Consider the following 17,820-nt stretch of genomic DNA (forward strand, 5'->3'; position numbering starts at 1 on the left):
TGGACATTTTCATGTAGGGGTGTACTCACTTTTGTGGCCAGCGGTTTAGACATTAATTGCTGTGTGTTGAGTTATTTTGAGGGGACAGCAAATTTACACTGTTATACAAGCTGTACACTCACTACTTTACATTGTAGCAAAGTGTCATTTCTTTAGTGTTGTCACAAGAAAAGATGTAATAAAATATTTACAAAAATGTGAGGGGTGTACTCACTCCTGTGAGATACTGTGTGTATGTATATGTGTATATATATGTATACACACACACACACACACACACACACACACACACACACACACACACACACACACACACACAGTATCTCACAGGAGTGAGTACACCCTATTAACTTAGCTAATAACTTATAAACTTACTGCTTATTAATAGTAAGGTAGTATGGTCTTGCACAATAAGGCATTGATATGTGCTTTGTAAGCACCAATAAACAGCCAACATGTTGTAATATGCATGCTAATTAGTAGTGAGAAGAGGTCCTTAAAATAAAGTGTTATCCCATGTTGCAGATTTCATGGAATTGAATATTCAAACTTCTGATTTCACTTTATTAAAAAATAAAAAGCATAGGACGTCTCTTTGCATGACAGTCAAGTGACCCCTTCTTATCAAGAGTAGAATCAATTTGGGTGTCTTTATGCCAATCTAAAATATACTTTTCTGGGAGAATTTACCGCTGCATTGCTGAAGAAAAATGCCCTTCTCTATTTGAAGTTCCTTATGCCAGAAGATCAGGATCAGGAAGCATCAGTAGATGGAGTGTGTAGGCTGTGTTTATAAACAGAGGAGTTTGTTCTCTTTTGGAGCCCAAGTTTCTGCAAGCACTTTAGAGCTGCCGTGTTGTGTTTGGAAAGGAAGTGATAAGGACAAAGGGAAGACGCTGTGTGTTTGCGTAGCTCTTTGTGTGTGTGTGTGTGTGTGTGTGTGTGTGTGTGTGTGTGAGTGCGTGCGCGGGCAGGGGCTTTAACTGCATTTCCTCCCTCGCTCTGTGTGAGGTTTTCTCTCAAGGAAAGAAAAATCTCAGGTCAAACTTGCACCATTGTCTCCCTCTGTAAGTCTTTAGGTGTCCATGGTGGGATGCAGACAAATTAGTGTGAATAACACACAAATGACAGCATTGATTTGTCCACCAACTCTAGTGTGTGTTTCTACATGCTGTCATATTCTGGGAATGTGCTGTATGCATTCATACCCATACCTATCTTCTATTCTTTGTTCTTCTTCTGCGTGTGTGTGTGTGTGTGTGTGTGTGTGAGCGAGAGAGTGTTTTGTTTCATTGCACACGACCCAAACCTCGTAGTCACGAGACGACACCACTGTCCCCCTCCCTTCCCGGCACGCTCACCGTTCATTGGCTTTGTAAAACAGTAGAAAACAAACAGCGTGCGATTCCTGTAACACTGCGCTGTGGGAGGCATTAGTCAAAGGGAGAGACTGTATAAAATATAAAGCTCTGCAGCTCTTGGCTCTTAGTCATTCACGCTGCTGTTGAATCCATCATCCTCAAAACGGTGGCTCAGGCCAGAGAGTTTTATATGCCCACAGTAGCTCTCCAGTAACATTGTGTGACTTTTTGAAAAGTCAAAGACTTGAAAAGAGATACTTGACTTTACTTGATTGTTTTTGGTCCTTTATAGATCTTTTTGCAGTCCAGATCATTTTATTAATTAAAAATATCCTTGTTATTAGAGTTTAGGCTATATTATGATGGATGTAAACTCATTATTAGTGGACAGTTATTTGCTGTTTGTTGTTATTGGCGTGGTCAACCATAGTTAGTTTGTTTGTTTATTTATTTATTTATTTATTTAAAATGTTTTTTAATTAATTATTTTTTTATTTATGTAATTTATATTTGACTTTTTTTATATATATATACATACATGCATACATACAGTCATGGCCAAAAATATTGGCACCCTTGGTAAATCTGATCAAAGAAGGTTGTGAAAATTTATCTGCATTAATCCTTTTGATCTTTTTTTTTTTTTTAAATCACAAAAATGTAACCTTTCATTGGATAATACGAATTTAAAATGGGGGAAATATCATTATTAAATAAATGTTTTTCTCTAATATACATTGGCCACAATTAACGGCACCCTTTCATTCAATACTTTTTGAAACCTCCATTTGCCAGTTTAACAGCTCTAAATTTTCTCCTGTAATGCCTGATGAGGTTAGAGAACACCTGACAAGAGACCAGAGATCATTCCTTCATCCAGAATCACTCCAGACCCTTTAGATTCCCAGCTCCATGTTGGTGCTTCTTCTCTTCAGTTCACTCCACTCATTTTCTACAGGGTTCAGGTCAGAGGACTGGAATGGCCAGCAGAAGCTTGGTTTTTTGCTCAGTGACCCATTTTTGTGTTGTTTTTGAGGTTTGTGTTTGGATTATTGTACGGTTGGAAGATCCAAACATGGCCCATTATAAGATTTCTAACAGAGTCAGTCACTTATTGATTATTTATCTGTTGGTATTTGATAGAATCCATGATGCCATGTGTCTAAACAAGATGTCTAGGACCTCCAGCAGAAATATAGACCCACAACATAAAAATACAGCAGTATATTTCATTGTACACATGTACTTTTTATCCCTGTGTTCACCAAACCCATCTTGAGTGTTTGCTGCTAAAAAGCCATTTTTTTAGTTTCATCTGACCATAGAAGCCAGTCCCATTTGAAGTTCCAGTCGTGTCTGATAACTGAATATGCTGGAGTTTGTTTTTGGATGAGCTAGGAGAATTTTTCTTGAAACCCTCCCAAACAACATGTGGTGATGTAGGTTCTGCTTGACAATTATAAAATATTTTTTTAAGGTTTTCTGACCCCGAGACTCAACTGTTTTCTGCAATTCTCCAGCTGTGGTCCTTGGAGAGTCTTTAGCCACTCAAACTCTCCTTCTCACCGTGCGTTAGGACGATATAGACACACGTCCTCTTCCAGGCAGTTTCGTAACATTTTATGTTGATTGTAAATTCTTAATTATTGCCCTGATGGTGGAAATGGGAATTTTCACTGCTCTAGCTCTTTTCTTAATGCCACTTCACTAATTTGTGAAGCTCAATTATCTTTTGCTGCACATCAGAAATATATTCTTTGGTTTTTCTCAATGTGATGGATGATCAGTGTTGGGTGTAATGCGTTACTGTAATTAAATTACTTATCCACTGAAAAAGTAAAGTAAGGGATTACTGTTCATTTTTAGGTAATTTAATTACAGTTACTTATAAAGTACTTGCGTTACATACACTAAATAATTTCAGCAGTTCTAAAATCAATATTGAATTTGAAATCTAAATTTACCATCTAAAGATAAAATTGAATGCAGCGGCGTTAACCCTCCGCACGCCGGTTCGTTCACTTTCAGATTTCCCTGATTCACAGAGAAACCTTAAATACTCAGATACATATAAGTAGGGTTGCCAACCGTCCCGTATTAGCCGAGACCGTGCTGCCGCGACTGAGAGCGGCTCGACGGTGTTTAGTGTCCCGCAGCAGCAGCGAGAGCAAGTGACTTCAGCGCAGCTGAAGCTTGCCGCAAAGCCCCAGCAAACATGACCATGAATGTGTCCGCGGGAAATAGTAAGGACATATTTGAATTATTTAATAAACTATGTTTTCTGAGTCCGTGTCGCAAGGATGAAGTTGCTGATCCTGACTCGCCGTCTCCTCATTAGACGCGCCTTTAGAGAGAAATGCATCTTTATTGATTATGACTAAGATTATAATAAAACTTTGTTTTCGATTTTTTATTTTTTTATAGATATATTTATCATGTCTGTGAGGCATGTATTCGCTCAGCTTCGGTTCGTTTTTGTGAAGCGCTCCTGTTCAAGACGAGACGGCAGAAAGCGCATCATGTTTGTTTCTTTGTTTAATAAAAGCACAACCTTTTGTTGATATTGTGAGTGCACACAAATAAAAGCAGACCCTTTACAGTTCCGAATGATGTATTACTCTTACCTTTATCAGAAAAAAAAAAAAATGATGGTGTAGTCTATTTTAAGTTGTTTCCACTGAAAAAAATGCAAGTGATTTCCCTGGTGCCTCCATGTCCTGCAGAGCACGCTTTAGCTTCCACTCTCCGCACAAACTTGGATATAGGCTAGCACACATTCTTATTATAGTGCAGGTTTAACGTTTAAACATTTATTATATGCTTGAACTGTTTTAGTATATCTATAGATTTTATTTTAGGCAAGTCGAGATGATTTGAGAAGGCTAAATTGATCAAACATAGGCTATGATCAGCTCACTGTATGCTGCTGGCCGATTGGTCGTTATACATTATATAAAACTTATATTTAACGAACAAAAATACTCCAAACGGTTTTCTAAATTAACTTAATGAAAAAAAAGAATATCATTTCTGTAATTTATTCTTACCTACATTAGTTAACGTGTTATTTTTACATAAACCTGTATGGATTTTACTAGTTGGGCTTTTCATGAACATCTTGCCAAACTGAAACGTATTGTTTAACTTTTAAGCTTTTTTGTTATTCAGATATTTTGCAGAGTATTTATATTTGTTAACCAAAGAAGGTTAACATTTTTTATAAAAATGTTTAAGTATTAAAGTTGTGTTAAAGCTAAAAGGCTAAACTATTCTATGTTTGAATATTCTAGGTTTATAGGGATTTTAAGATGTAGCCTAATTAGCGATTTGAATAATTAAGTTACTTATTGAGTAACTAAGTTACTTTTCAGACAGAGTAATCAGTAAAGTAATTTAAATACAATATTGATGATGTAATTAGTAACTGTAATTAATTACTTTTTGAAAGTAACTTACCCAACACTGTGGATGATTAAGGGAATTTGGGCTTTGTTTCCCTCCTATTTATATTTCTGTGAAACAGGAAGCCATGGCTGGATAATTTCATGTTCATAATCACCCTGCAGTGCTCAAAATTGTGAATATGAATGGGAGATATTTTACTCATAAGAATTTCTTAGGGGTGCCATTAATTGTGTCCAATGTGTATTTGAGAAAAACATTTATTTCATAATGATATTTCCCCCCATTTTAAATTCTTATTATCCAATGAAAGGTTAGATTTTTGTGAATTTAAAAAAAATAAAAGATCAAAAGGATTAACAATGCAGATTAAATTTCACAGCTGCCTTTGATCATATTTACCATGGGTGCCGATATTTTTGGCCATGACTGTGTCTGTCTGTCTGTCTATCTATATAATATCTTAAATATATATTACATTTATTGATTATTTTACATTTTATTTTTGGTAATTTATGTTTATTAATATAATATACATTTTACATGATTTTTATGTATTTATTTATTTAAATTATTTTTATAAATTCTTAAATATCTTAAATTTATTTATTAGAAATTTATTTTTACTTATTTTTATTTATTTATTTTAAAGTGTTTTTTAATTTAAAATTCATTTTCATTGTTTTGGGCACACTTCAATTATAGCAATTTAATGTGAAAAACTCTGGCTTTAAGGTATAACATTGAATATACAATGAAAATTTATCAGATTTTTATTTTTTATAATTTATTAACAATTACAGATAATAATAAACTTCTTATTTGTAATTATACTTTAAATAAATTAATCGCATACATCACACAAACACATTATTATAAAAGTCACATAATTAGCTTTTTTTTTGTTACTTTGTTGTGACTGAGTGCTGTATTTTCCAGCATTTAAATGTGCATATTTGCATTCATTATTATGCTAAATAGGGATCTGTATTTTTATGTGAGTAATGAAAATTGATCCACCCATGCCTAATGGCAGTGTTTGTGAAATCTTTATGTAACCATTATTGTGTTTGGTACCACTAATGGTAGCTGACCGCTACTGTGTGGAATAGCATGCGGTTAAATTGAAGAGAGCAAGCACAGTTCCAGTTAACATTTTAGATTATTGCAAACAATTTGTTGCTACTGAAAGAAGCTTAGCACTCCCACTTCACCCTCCATGAAATGTAGCAGCAGTATTTTCAACAACCTGCCGAGTGCAGTAAGAAAATGGCTGTCATTTACGAGCAGCGGCTCCCAGCCAGACTTCCATGTCTGCAACTAACATGACATCCCTCCTGCTGTGGCCCATCAGTCCGGAAGATTCCGTCATCACGATGCAGGCTGATGACTTGTGGCGGGATACCTTTAGACTGTGTGTGTGTGTGTGTGTGTGTGTGTGTGTGTGTGTGTGTGTGTGTGTTTAACAGTGAGTTAAGGAAGCCAGTATTCCTGCTTCATGCCGCTTTGATTTTGATAACACCAGCTGTTTCTTAACTGATCACGGAGTTATAAAAGTTCCGACTATCTCCAGTTTGATGAGGAAGATTTTATAGCTGATAGAGCATGTAAATCTCTCTGTTTTGATGCCTTTTTGAAGTCCGTGCAGGTGTGTGAGATTTAGGCAGACTATGTTCTGCAGGCTGATCTGATTGCTAATGACTTATTCGTTCGTAATGTTCAGAAATGTGTTGATCTGTAGTCCAATGAATCACTGCCTGATGAGCAATGCTAGGTCAGTACAATGTGTGCATATGCCACTTACCAAAAAAACTAAACAAAAACAAAACACCATAGTAGACTAATTGTTTCAAATGATAATACTTTGGTTTTATGGATTTAGTTGACGAATACTGTATGTGTTAGTTATTACATAATAATAATGATAGTAGTAGTAGTAGTAGTGTGTGTATGTATGTGTGACGAGTGGGGCGGGGCCGGGAGCCATGGGAACGGAGCGAGGCCGGTGGAGTTAATGAGCGACACCTGCGCCACTCACCGGACTTTTATTTGTGTTTTGTGTGCGGCAGTCGTCCGTGAGGGGCTGCCGCTTTACTTTTGTGTTTGTTTATTTTATTAAAGTCTTGCCGGTTCCTGCCTCCTCCTTCCCGTTCTACGAACTGTTACAATATATATGTATGTATGTATATGTATGTGTGTGTGTGTGTACGTGTGTATATATATGTGTATTTGTTCCTCAATTTTACCTATTAATTTTAGCCATTCAACATTACAGTATAATTTAAAGCCATTATTTTTAACATTTAATAGGCTCTGAAATATATAACTTTTAATTTAAGTGATTTTAAAACAATCTTCACATAAACTATAAATTGTATATGCATAAACTATACAGATTAATCTTTATTTAAGCTACAAAAGTTAACCAGCGACTAGAACAGTCCAATGATTTCTCTTTTTCTTTTGTTCTTGGATTTAAATCAATGACAGACTTCAGCAGGTTTTAAAGGTCACTTTAAAACCTGATGCACATGACGCGGATCTGACACGTATTCGATTTTCTCCCAACTCTTCATGGTCATTTAAGACTTTATAACTGATTTAAGACCACGTTTACAAGGTAACTCGCCAAAACCGCATATTTTGACACAATTGTGTGTGTTTTCGTCCGCTGAAGCGCTACTGGTGCGCTGTCAAAATCTTCTCAGGTAAAAGTTATTAGAACCGTGTCTAGGGACAAGCTGGCCATCACACTTCTCTGACCGTATCAGCCCGTTTGTATCCTATTATTTGTTAACGATGACCTTGTCTTTGGAAAATATTATTTTATTCGCTTATGTCAGAAACAGCGAATCTCTTTAAAACTGCCTGTTGTTTTCACTAAATTGCATTGTAATATTTCGTAAAAGTTGTACCCACCAACTGGCGACTGACACTGTTTTACTCGCATTTGGCGTTTGGCAAGTGTTAATTTTAGGCCCTGTATGTATGTATGTATGTGTGTATGTGTATATATAATGATTATAAATAATTTATTAAATTAAATCACAAATTGTACATTGTCATTTAAAATAAATTACTGCATTTCAGTTTCATATCAACTGCCCATGTTTAATGATGAATGATTACCATAATAAAATACCATGATGTTTAGATAGAAATCAGTCCATGGTATCACCATGATATCATGCCCAAACTGCATGGTTGTACCATAGTGCTTTTTTATTCTTTTTTTTTTTTTTTTGGGGGGGAAGTCATTGTTTACACACTGATAAATGATGTATGAGTTTATAAATGTGTGTGTGTGACTGTAAACCCTGATATATACTTTTTCCCCTGAGGCGCCCCCCCCCCCCACCATTTTTCTATCTTTTTTAGATTGTCTGTCCCACTCTGTGCTGATAGCCCATCTTGTACTTGTAATCCAGTTGGACAATCTCACACAGGCCCCCCTCAGCTGGGCAGGATTAGCAGCAGACACGCACGTAACAAAGCCGAACATTTGGCTTTGGCTCACCAGGACTCTGTCCGATTTCTGGCACACTTTTGGAGTGTATCATTCGTCCCACTGCTATTGTTTAGCCCAGACAAATATCAAGGAGAGAAAGCAAAGCACGGCTAAATCATACTCATCCCCCTTCTCTCCCACAAACACTTACAGGCTCTGCCAGCACAGACAGACAGCAGGTCTTCCTAAAGCCTCACACTGAAGACTATTCACAAACCGTTTATGATTAGCAAATCCACACTTCATTAAAACTGACAGTCTAAAAGATTTGCCACTTTTTTTCCAAAGGTTTTTTCCATTTTTGGAACATCACTGTCAATTTCGAACAATATTTTTGTGTGTTTGTTTGTCGTAAAATTTTCTTCGCTTTCAATTTCAAATGATGTTTGTTTTATTTGTTGAAACATTTTCCACAATCTCAAATGATAATTGTTTGTTTTGTTTATTTGTTTGTTTCAAAGATTTTCCTCAGTCAGTGTCAAGGAATGTGTGTTTGTTTACTTGGATTTGTTTTAAAATGTTTCCACTTTCAATGTCAAACGCTTGTTTTGTTTGTTTGTTTGTTTGTTTGTTTGTTTATTAGTTTATTATTGTTGTTTCAAAATGTTTCCACAATGTCAAGTGACGTTTCTGTTTGCTTGTGTTTTATTTACTGTTTATTTTTAGTTTCAACAGTTTTTATCAATGTCAAGCAATGTTTTAGTTGGTTTTGTTTATTTGATTTTATTGCTTGTTTGTTTTATGCTGTGTTTTAGTTAGCATAAACTCTTATTTGTTTTCATGTGTAATGAGTTATCGCACTTGAGGACCATAACAAAAGTGTGAATTTGATGGCAACATCAAACACCGTTAATTCTCGTGTGTTTCGTAATTGATCGAGATGCTGCGGAGGGGAGGATTTGGTAGCTCTTCTCAGACTTCAGCTATATTAAAAAATGAGTGATAGATCCTTCTACTGCTCCATTGCAGATGCCATTTTTCACTTTCCCAACTTTCAATCTAAGTTTCTCATTAGTTTGTGTGTCAGCTTTTCTACAGACCTCATTAAAGCATATGTCCAAGTATGAGGGACTGCTTTGGGGAATAGTGTTAGTCTCGTCACTCTCATGCTTAGGCACGGTTCACTCGGCAAACAGCAGCAAACCTCGCTACAGTGAGTTATGTCTTCTCCGTTCTTCATCAGCTAGAAGAAGCACAGCCTCGGGATAAGGTCATCCTTTTCTTCATCTCTCATCTTTATTCAGAAGCTGTTGCACACCCCCTTTTGCTCTCAATCTATCTTGTCTTGACTTCTTTCTGCCTTGTGTGTCTGCAACATTGTAAATTAAATTAATTATGATGGTATTCTCTATCACATCATAAAATAGTCTTGATAGCACATGCTTATTTTCAGCGTACTATGCTTTAAAACATTCATTCAAATCTTGCATTTAGGATAGATAGCAATGCCCGAACTAATTCATTTAGTCTCCAAACTTGAAAGGTGCTCACCTGGTGTCCTTAGTTCACCCTTCAAGCACATTATGCAGTAAATAAATCTACATTTAACTGTGAGGTCACTTGTTTGAGTATGCTTAGTTGGTCTAGTGGTACTACTGTTGCGTAAGGTTTAAAAGGTCTTCTATTTGAATCTCAGATAAGCTGACTTTTTAAGAAAAAATAGCGGGGGTACATTTGGTTGTGATTTGTTTTGCATTTTATTGGTCTTGATTAGCTTGACCTTAGTTGTTCAGCATCGTTAACATTTAACATTTTGTTCCTCCTTCACATTTGGCTTCAAGCAGGTGAAGAGACTTTTTCATAACCAGGCAGATGCAGCAAAAGTGAGAGGGGGCGGCAGGGCGTCAAGTATGTAGAATGAGCTCACTAAATGTTACCACAATGGTTAAAGCAAATAGATTTTTTTTAACATAATTATCTTCAGTACTGCTAATATATTTGTGACCCCCACTGAATCATTTTAATATTTAGGCTTTCTGCCAAATGTGGCCCCAGCAACATATTAGCAGTAAACATGTACCAATGCTGGCTCAGCGAAAGGAGCATCGAGTGCTAGAGAAGAAGACTATCTGCCCGTGGATGTTGATTTGAAATGCATGTGTGCATATACACACAATCTCCCCTACAAAGACATCTGTTTCTCATTTGTGTGACCTCAGCCAAGAACACTTCTGAAGGTGTGGAGGCCCAGATTAATACTAAACACTCTGAGTGAAACTGAGTACATGCAGGGGATGCAAAGTTCATCTATTTATCTGTCTATCTATCTATCTATCTATCTGTCTGTCTGTCTCTCTGTCTGTCTCTCTATCTATCTCTCTAATATTTAGTATTTCACATCTAGGTGGAATTTTTTTTAATTTGTACTACTATCTGTTCAAAATAAATGAAAAGAGACCAAGCATAGTAGATTATTATTATTTTTTGTTTTTTTTCCTGTTGTACCGAAATCGTATACTGTAGAACCATGACCCCCGAACCGAGGTACATACTGAACCGTGACATCTGTGTACCGTTCCACCCCTACTGTCTATCTATCTAGCTAGCTGTTTATTGTTTGTTCTATCGTTCATTCTGTCTGTCGTTCATGTGTCTCTTTTTCATTCATTGCATTAATTTATTTTTTGTTTAATTTTATTACTTATGTAGTTCTATCATTCGGTCCTTTTTTCATATATCTCACAATTCTTATTTTTATCTCAGAATTGTGAGATATAAACTTGCAGTTCTGACTTTCTTTTTTTTTTATTGTGAGTTTATATCTTGCAATTGTGACACTTTTCCTCAGAATTGCGAGTTAAGTCAGAATTGTGAGATATAAACTCGCAATTCTGAGAACATATCAGTCTCCCCCCCCCTCAGAATTGGACATTATAACTCACAATTGCAAGTTTGAGAAAATCAGAATTGCGAGGAAAAAGTCAGAATTGAGTTTTTATCTTGCAATTCTGAGGTTTTCTTGCAGTTGCGAGTTTATATCCCACTATTCTGACATTATAACTCACAATTGTGAGTTTATATCACGCAACTTTGAGAATTCTTTTTTAGCAAATTAGTTCAAAAGGGAAATGTATACAAATAATTACAATTAATTATGATTAATTACAATCATTTATATCGGCTGACAGTAATAACTGTAGCAGAATTAAATTGCCATCAACATCAAAATACTTTCCTATTAATGCATTAGAGCATGTATCGAGGGTCAAAATCGTAAAGAGACATTAATTTGCAAAGCAGAACCAGAAACTCATGTAATTTGTGCGCACAACTTTTATTAACTAAACGCTAACACACATAACTAATCTAAACAATCAAACACTCATGCATACATACAAAAGGGCAGCTAAAGTGGATGAATGAAGACAATAGAGAAACCAGAGACTGCAGTTGTGGAAAAATGAGTCAGAACCACCTGAGTTAAAAGCCATCAGTGCCATTTTACGACGGGGCCTACCGCTTATACTAAACCTCTGTTTCGTTTAGTTAAATGTACGATAATTGCATTGTATTGGTCATTGAACGAGTGTCCGGATGCAGTCTCGGATGAAAGTTCTGATGGTTTGATGGTTTGGTGGTGTTGGAGTTCTTCAAGTTCTTCCGGGTTTGAAAGGTGATGAACTCCAAAAGATGTTATTCTGGCTCGGTGGTGATTGGGAGTTTCTTCCCAGGTAGAAAGTGAAAAAGAGCTAAGAAAGAGATCTGCTGAGATCCGAGGATTTTGGTTGAATGGAAAGTCAAGGCCGCAAGACCTGGCACAAAAACTTAAGGGTTGCTGAGGAGCTCACATCCTCCTCATCCTCTCAGGATCTAAAAGAACCACAGACTGCCCAGGCGGGTCACTGGTGTGAGAGCTTTATCTGCTGTAGAGGTCACTCCTTTCAGGTGTCAAAGAGCCAATGGTGTCTTGAACTTTTGGAGGGAAAGTTTACAACTCTTTCTCTCCAAGCATGGTAATTTGCATATGTAACTGGATCAGAAGTTGATATACAAGCTAGTAAAGATTCTTAGAGCACTAATATGTTGCATCGGTATCAACATATAATATACACTCTCAATTAGATCATCCGAAGACAAATTGATACAGTCCAAACATGGTATAAGTGAGGTGATATTAACTAGTGATCTATCTTATAAGCATGCATAAAACAGTATACAATACACAAGAACATGTACAAGAACAGTAATAATATCCATTTTTATGGCATAATGTTTTTCCTAAGGTTCAAAGATGGTGAGAGGGAGAACTCTCAACATGCCATTAGGTCATAAAGTTTGTTTGGTCTGGCTGAAGTGTCCTGGTTGTCATGGTAACCGGGGGCCTGGAGTCATTCACAGACATACTGGCACCCACTATGTGTATTGGGTGAAGGGTCTGTGAATATTTGTTAATCTAATGACTAATTGATTTGTTAAATCTAATGAAAAATTGTGTGTCTGATTGGTCCAAATGCTACAGAAGTATGAATTGCAAGTTTATATTTTGCAACTCTCACTTTATAACTCAAAATTGCGAGTTTGTATTATGCAATTCTGAGAAAAGAAGTCAGAATTGTGAAATAAAAACTCGCAATTACCTTTTTTTTTTTTATTCAGTGGCAGAAACATATTCTTCCATATTAAAGTGTACTGTAGGTGTCTAAATTTTTTGATTTGTTTATTTATTTTGTGGTCTACTACCTTGCTAGACTACTTTATATCATAGTCTGTTCTGTTGTTTATTATAAGTTTGACCTTTTTTGCCAAAAAAAAAAAAAAAAAAAAGAATTAGAAAATGTGGCAAACTAGATTTGAACTTAGATCACTTGCATGGACCCAACATTCTATTCTATTCTATTCTTCTTTGATGTCTCCATACATGTGAATTCAGGTGCACAAAGTCCCTTCTAAGAATTAATTCCGTTGAAATCTACTGCCAACATCACCTTGTGCAGCAGCAGAACAAAGTGTGTCTCTATCCTTTGCTCTTTCACACATATAAACACAGCTCATACATGAAGCAGTAATTAGCAGCATCAGGGTGTGATCCCTCCGCAGTGTGGGTGTTGAGTGAGGCCTAAAATAATCCAGTGAAGAATGACGAATCCCTCGAATGAAACTCATTATCAGCTGCAGCGTTCCAGCAGGCTGAGGGCTCTTTGTACCTGAAACATATAATCACAGGCTTCCAAAAATCCCCTCAGTAACTCTTTGTCTAGACTTCAGAGCTGATGTGCGGCGAACATCACCAGTCGAGTTGCACTTGTAAAGATTTGGGAATCAGTGTTGATAGTCAAAGGAGTTGTGGAGAAAGTGATTGTGTGTGTGTGTGTGTGTGTGTGTTACAAATCTTATTTATAGATTCAAACTTAGTGGCAATTGTTATCATGCACTCTACCTTTTTTTGCTCTGTGTTGTTTAGTAGGAGAACTAGTATGCTAAAATTGCATATTTCAAGTTTATTATTATTATTATTATTATTATTATTATTATTAGTGCTGGGCAACGATTAATCGCGATTAATCGCATCCAAAATAAAAGTTTTTGTTTATATAATATATCTGTGTGTACTGTGTATATTTATTATGTGTATATAAAGAGACACACATACAGTATATATTTTGAAAAGATTTACATGTATTTACATGTATATATTTATTAATATAATTTATATGATATATAAATATATTTAATATATAAACATAACACATTTTTCTTAAATATATACATACATGGGTGTGTATTCATATATACATAATAAATACACACAATACACACACATATTATGTACACAAAAACTTTTATTTTGGATGCGATTAATTGCGATTAATCGTTGCCCAGCACTAATTATTATTATTATTGTTTATCTATTTATTTATGCAGTTTCTATGACTCAAAGGTCAGGTACATGGTGTTTCCATAAATTTCCTCAGGGTTTTTTTTTTTTTTTTGCTTGCATCTCACACTCTTGTATTTTCCTCTCTCTCTTTCTGCAGATCTCTCTATAGCCCGGTCCAGAACTGTGCAGTCATGTTCAGGAACAGTCTGAAGATGCTGCTTGGCGGCAAATCCAACCGCAAGAATCGAAACAGTGGTAGGTTGAGCTTTCTTTTTAAAATTTGGAAGCTTCCCTACAACCGGACCCCATGCAAAATGCAAAACTGCATTCAACTTTTGTCATGCAGTCAGTGTCAGTTTTCAAAAGAGTCAAAAGAACCTGGGGGTAAGACAAACCTCTCGAGCTTAATGCAACTTTAACATTTGATAGGAGAGGGTGGTTTAAAATGTGTCAGTGGGTAAACTGTTTATCCAAGTAATTTTTCTACATAAATTTAATATCAAAGCAAACTTATGCTCTTTCGCATTAGTCAGCTACTAATGTATAAAGTCATGCAAATCAGTCATACTAAAACAGAATTATTAAGTGAAGCACATTTGCAAAAATTGTAGCTGTGGGGTACAGTGTGTTTAAATATTCTGATAATTAAACTTCTTTTTTTCTTTTTTTTTTTTGGCTGATATTTGAAAATGTGAATAATGTGCAGGAAAATTAAAACTGAACATAACTTACAAAGTCAAGCCTGTGCGCTTGCAACACTCCTTGAGGTCCCATTCTGTTGTGCTCTGTCTAGAATTTTTGAATATGAATTGTTGTGTTTCTGTATGTCTGTGTGTGCATTTTAGCTCTCAGAGAGACTTCAGGCTTGTGTTGAGAGGATTACAATAGTCAGAAGCAACTGTTGGAGTGAAATTAGGATTCTGTCAGCATTTGCAAACTAAGCCAGATGAAACTTCAACGGTGAATGGAAAGAAATGGTGCTGCTCAATGAATGAGCACACACTTGCAGAGCAGTGCTGTATTTTGCTGGTGTAGCAGAGTTTGGGGGGGGGGGGAAACCTGTGTATTACACAAATTTTAACTAATTTTAAGTAATTTTAACTGGAAAATAAATACAATTTATTATTTTATTTTGTATTATTTTGGCAGTTCATTGATACTCGTTGGGGTTTGAGATTCATTATGATGAAGATTGCCTTTTGTGAATGTACATTTGATTTCACATTTGATTAAGTTTTTAATAGTTGTCAATGGCCAAACCCTAACAAACATAATATTATTATTATTATTATTATTATTTATTCATTGCTAAAATCTATATTCAGTGTAATAAACCAGAAATAACTTCTATTGCTTGTGAATCAGGTATCTTGTCTACGCCGGAGAGGAGCTGCTGTAGTAAGAAGTGGGGATCTCTGTGTACACTCTTTCAGGGTTGTGGTAGAGCTATGCGTGATGGATGAGGAGGGTGTGTTTGTTTGTCTATGAGCATTCTTGTTAGCTGTGTTTGCTTTTGATTTTCACTGGAGTTTGGCTCTGTGACTGCAAGGAGGTCCACGACTGCAAACCTTTGTTTACCTCACACACCACATGTACATGCGCTCAAACACACACATACTTTACCCCCCTTCATACCTCAGGTCTGTCTGAATCTCCCATAAAGCTTTAGTCAAACAAGTTGGAAAGTCTGACTCAACCAACAGACCAGCCATTGAGGGACCTCACACTTCCCAGAAAGACCTCCTGTCTTCAGTCGGTGTCCTCAGACTGTGGTTGAAATTCATGCTAGTTTGGTGACGTCTGGAGTCATTTTCTCTTCAGGGCCTGCAGCTCCCCTATGAGCTTGAAGGGGCCAATTTAGTTCTAGTGCACTTTAGGGTGTCATTACTGTCATGGGTTTAGATAAATGTAAAGCTGTTTGAACAGCCCCATTGAAAAAAAAAAATGACAGAAGTACATAGCATTAGAAACTGTAGAAGATGCATTTAGGGCTCATTAAGCAAATTATATTTACGTTAAAATATTTACCATAAAATGAGAGTAAGCAGTGTTAGTGAAGATATAGTCAAGTTGGTGGTTTTAAAACTTTTAGTGGTATTCAGACCAAAAATCCTCTTTGGTTAGAAATACTACACTGACCATTTTGTGTTGTCAGAAGGTCTACTGTGATTTAATTTTAGTGAAATTGTTCAGTTAAATGGTTTTCAGCGAACTGATTCACTAATTCACGATTCAGTGAACCTTTTGAAACAGGACCAAAGTACCAGTAACTACTAGGGTTGGGTACCGTTCACATTTGAACCGGTACGGTACCGGTACTGGTACCTGAAATTCGGTACTGGTACCCAACGGTACCTCTTTTCGGTACGTTACTCTCTGTGTAATAACAAAAACATTTATTTCAGTGGGGAAAAAAAAGTCCAAAACTCTCAATTTCAACATTTTGAACAATAGGGCCCTACAATTTTATTTTTTTATTTTTTTTATTTTAATTTTTTTTCAGAAATTCTTGTTTTATTTTTTCTGATAATCAAATGAAGGCATGAAACATTTATTTATTTATTTTTAATCTAATGAAAATGAAACCCTTTTATTTTTTGGCAAACAAACAGAGGTTTACTGTTAAAATAAATGGTAGAAAAATCATGTGAATATATTTTAACCCTTTAACGCGTACGATCACACCGGTGTGATCAGTCTTGGCTGGTCCCTGGAGCGTACGATCACACTGGTGTGATTAGAACTTTCAGTGAGTCACGTCATCAACTGCTGAAATTCAAATCTGCTTTCTGGCGCGGAGCCAGATCAGACGCGCGAGCGCTTGTAATATTATCACTTATTCAGTGTTTTCAACCATATAATGCTTATTTAAGATTTCAGACATTTAAATGCACATAAGTACTAGCAAAGCCATACATTTATAGTTTGTAAAATATGCGCTGATGTCTATGGAAGCAGCAATAATGATCCTTACAAATATAATCTGACGACATGTTTTATTGATATCATATACACATAGTGTAGGTAACAATAAAGTTTACTCTGCTCTTCTCCCAGTTTACTGGAGACTTATTTTAACGTGTTTCGGGAGGAGAGGATGAATTTACGAGTTGTAAATCCCACAGCTGGATTCAGCGCGAGCAAACATGGCGGCGCCCATCACCCGGTATAGATGAACTAACACGATTATTATAAACGTGTTTAAACAACCAAACACATTTACTTGCACATATTTCAGAATCGGAATATCAGATATTTAATAATATAGCGAGTATGTTTGTGAATATTAATAATAAAAAAAGGAAAAACAAAATAAAAGCAATCCATGTGTCAAACAGCGCTATTAGGGCTGCGGTGTGTCACATGACAAGCATGACGCGTCGCCATGGAAACAATAAGGCTATAAGTTCTAAAATAACGGTCGCCTAAAAAAACTCACGCCTGGGGCTCAGCTAGAATATTTAATATTTTAAACTCACGTGCGAAAGGGTTAATAATAATTGTATTTTTTTTCTATGATTAAGTCCTTAATGTGGTTGTAATAATTATTTTTATCATTGAATTGTTTTATTTAAATTTGTCAGTAAATGGAATATATAAAGAAGTTCATTATACTGTACAAAAGTAATACAAGAGTAATATATTTCTGTTACATGATAAACCGCACTTTTATTTTGACAGGTTGCCGTGAAGTTTTTGTGTGTATACATGATATGATGCTAGTTTTCTCA

At 35.9% G+C, this 17,820-nt stretch overlaps 1 protein-coding gene across 1 annotated transcript in view; it reads left to right on the forward strand.

Annotated features, from left to right (window-relative positions):
* Positions 1-17,820, forward strand: part of LOC131535559 (protein TANC2-like) — a 139,028-nt gene that overhangs the window by 64,853 nt on the left and 56,355 nt on the right. Inside the window, exon 4 of the mRNA XM_058768244.1 lies at positions 14,247-14,344. Within this exon, the coding sequence (XP_058624227.1) occupies positions 14,281-14,344 (64 nt within the window). The 5' untranslated portion in view covers positions 14,247-14,280. The remainder of the gene's footprint in view (positions 1-14,246; positions 14,345-17,820) is intronic.

This window comes from Onychostoma macrolepis, chromosome 03 (genome assembly GCF_012432095.1).
Source record: "Onychostoma macrolepis isolate SWU-2019 chromosome 03, ASM1243209v1, whole genome shotgun sequence".
NCBI lineage: Eukaryota > Metazoa > Chordata > Actinopteri > Cypriniformes > Cyprinidae > Onychostoma > Onychostoma macrolepis.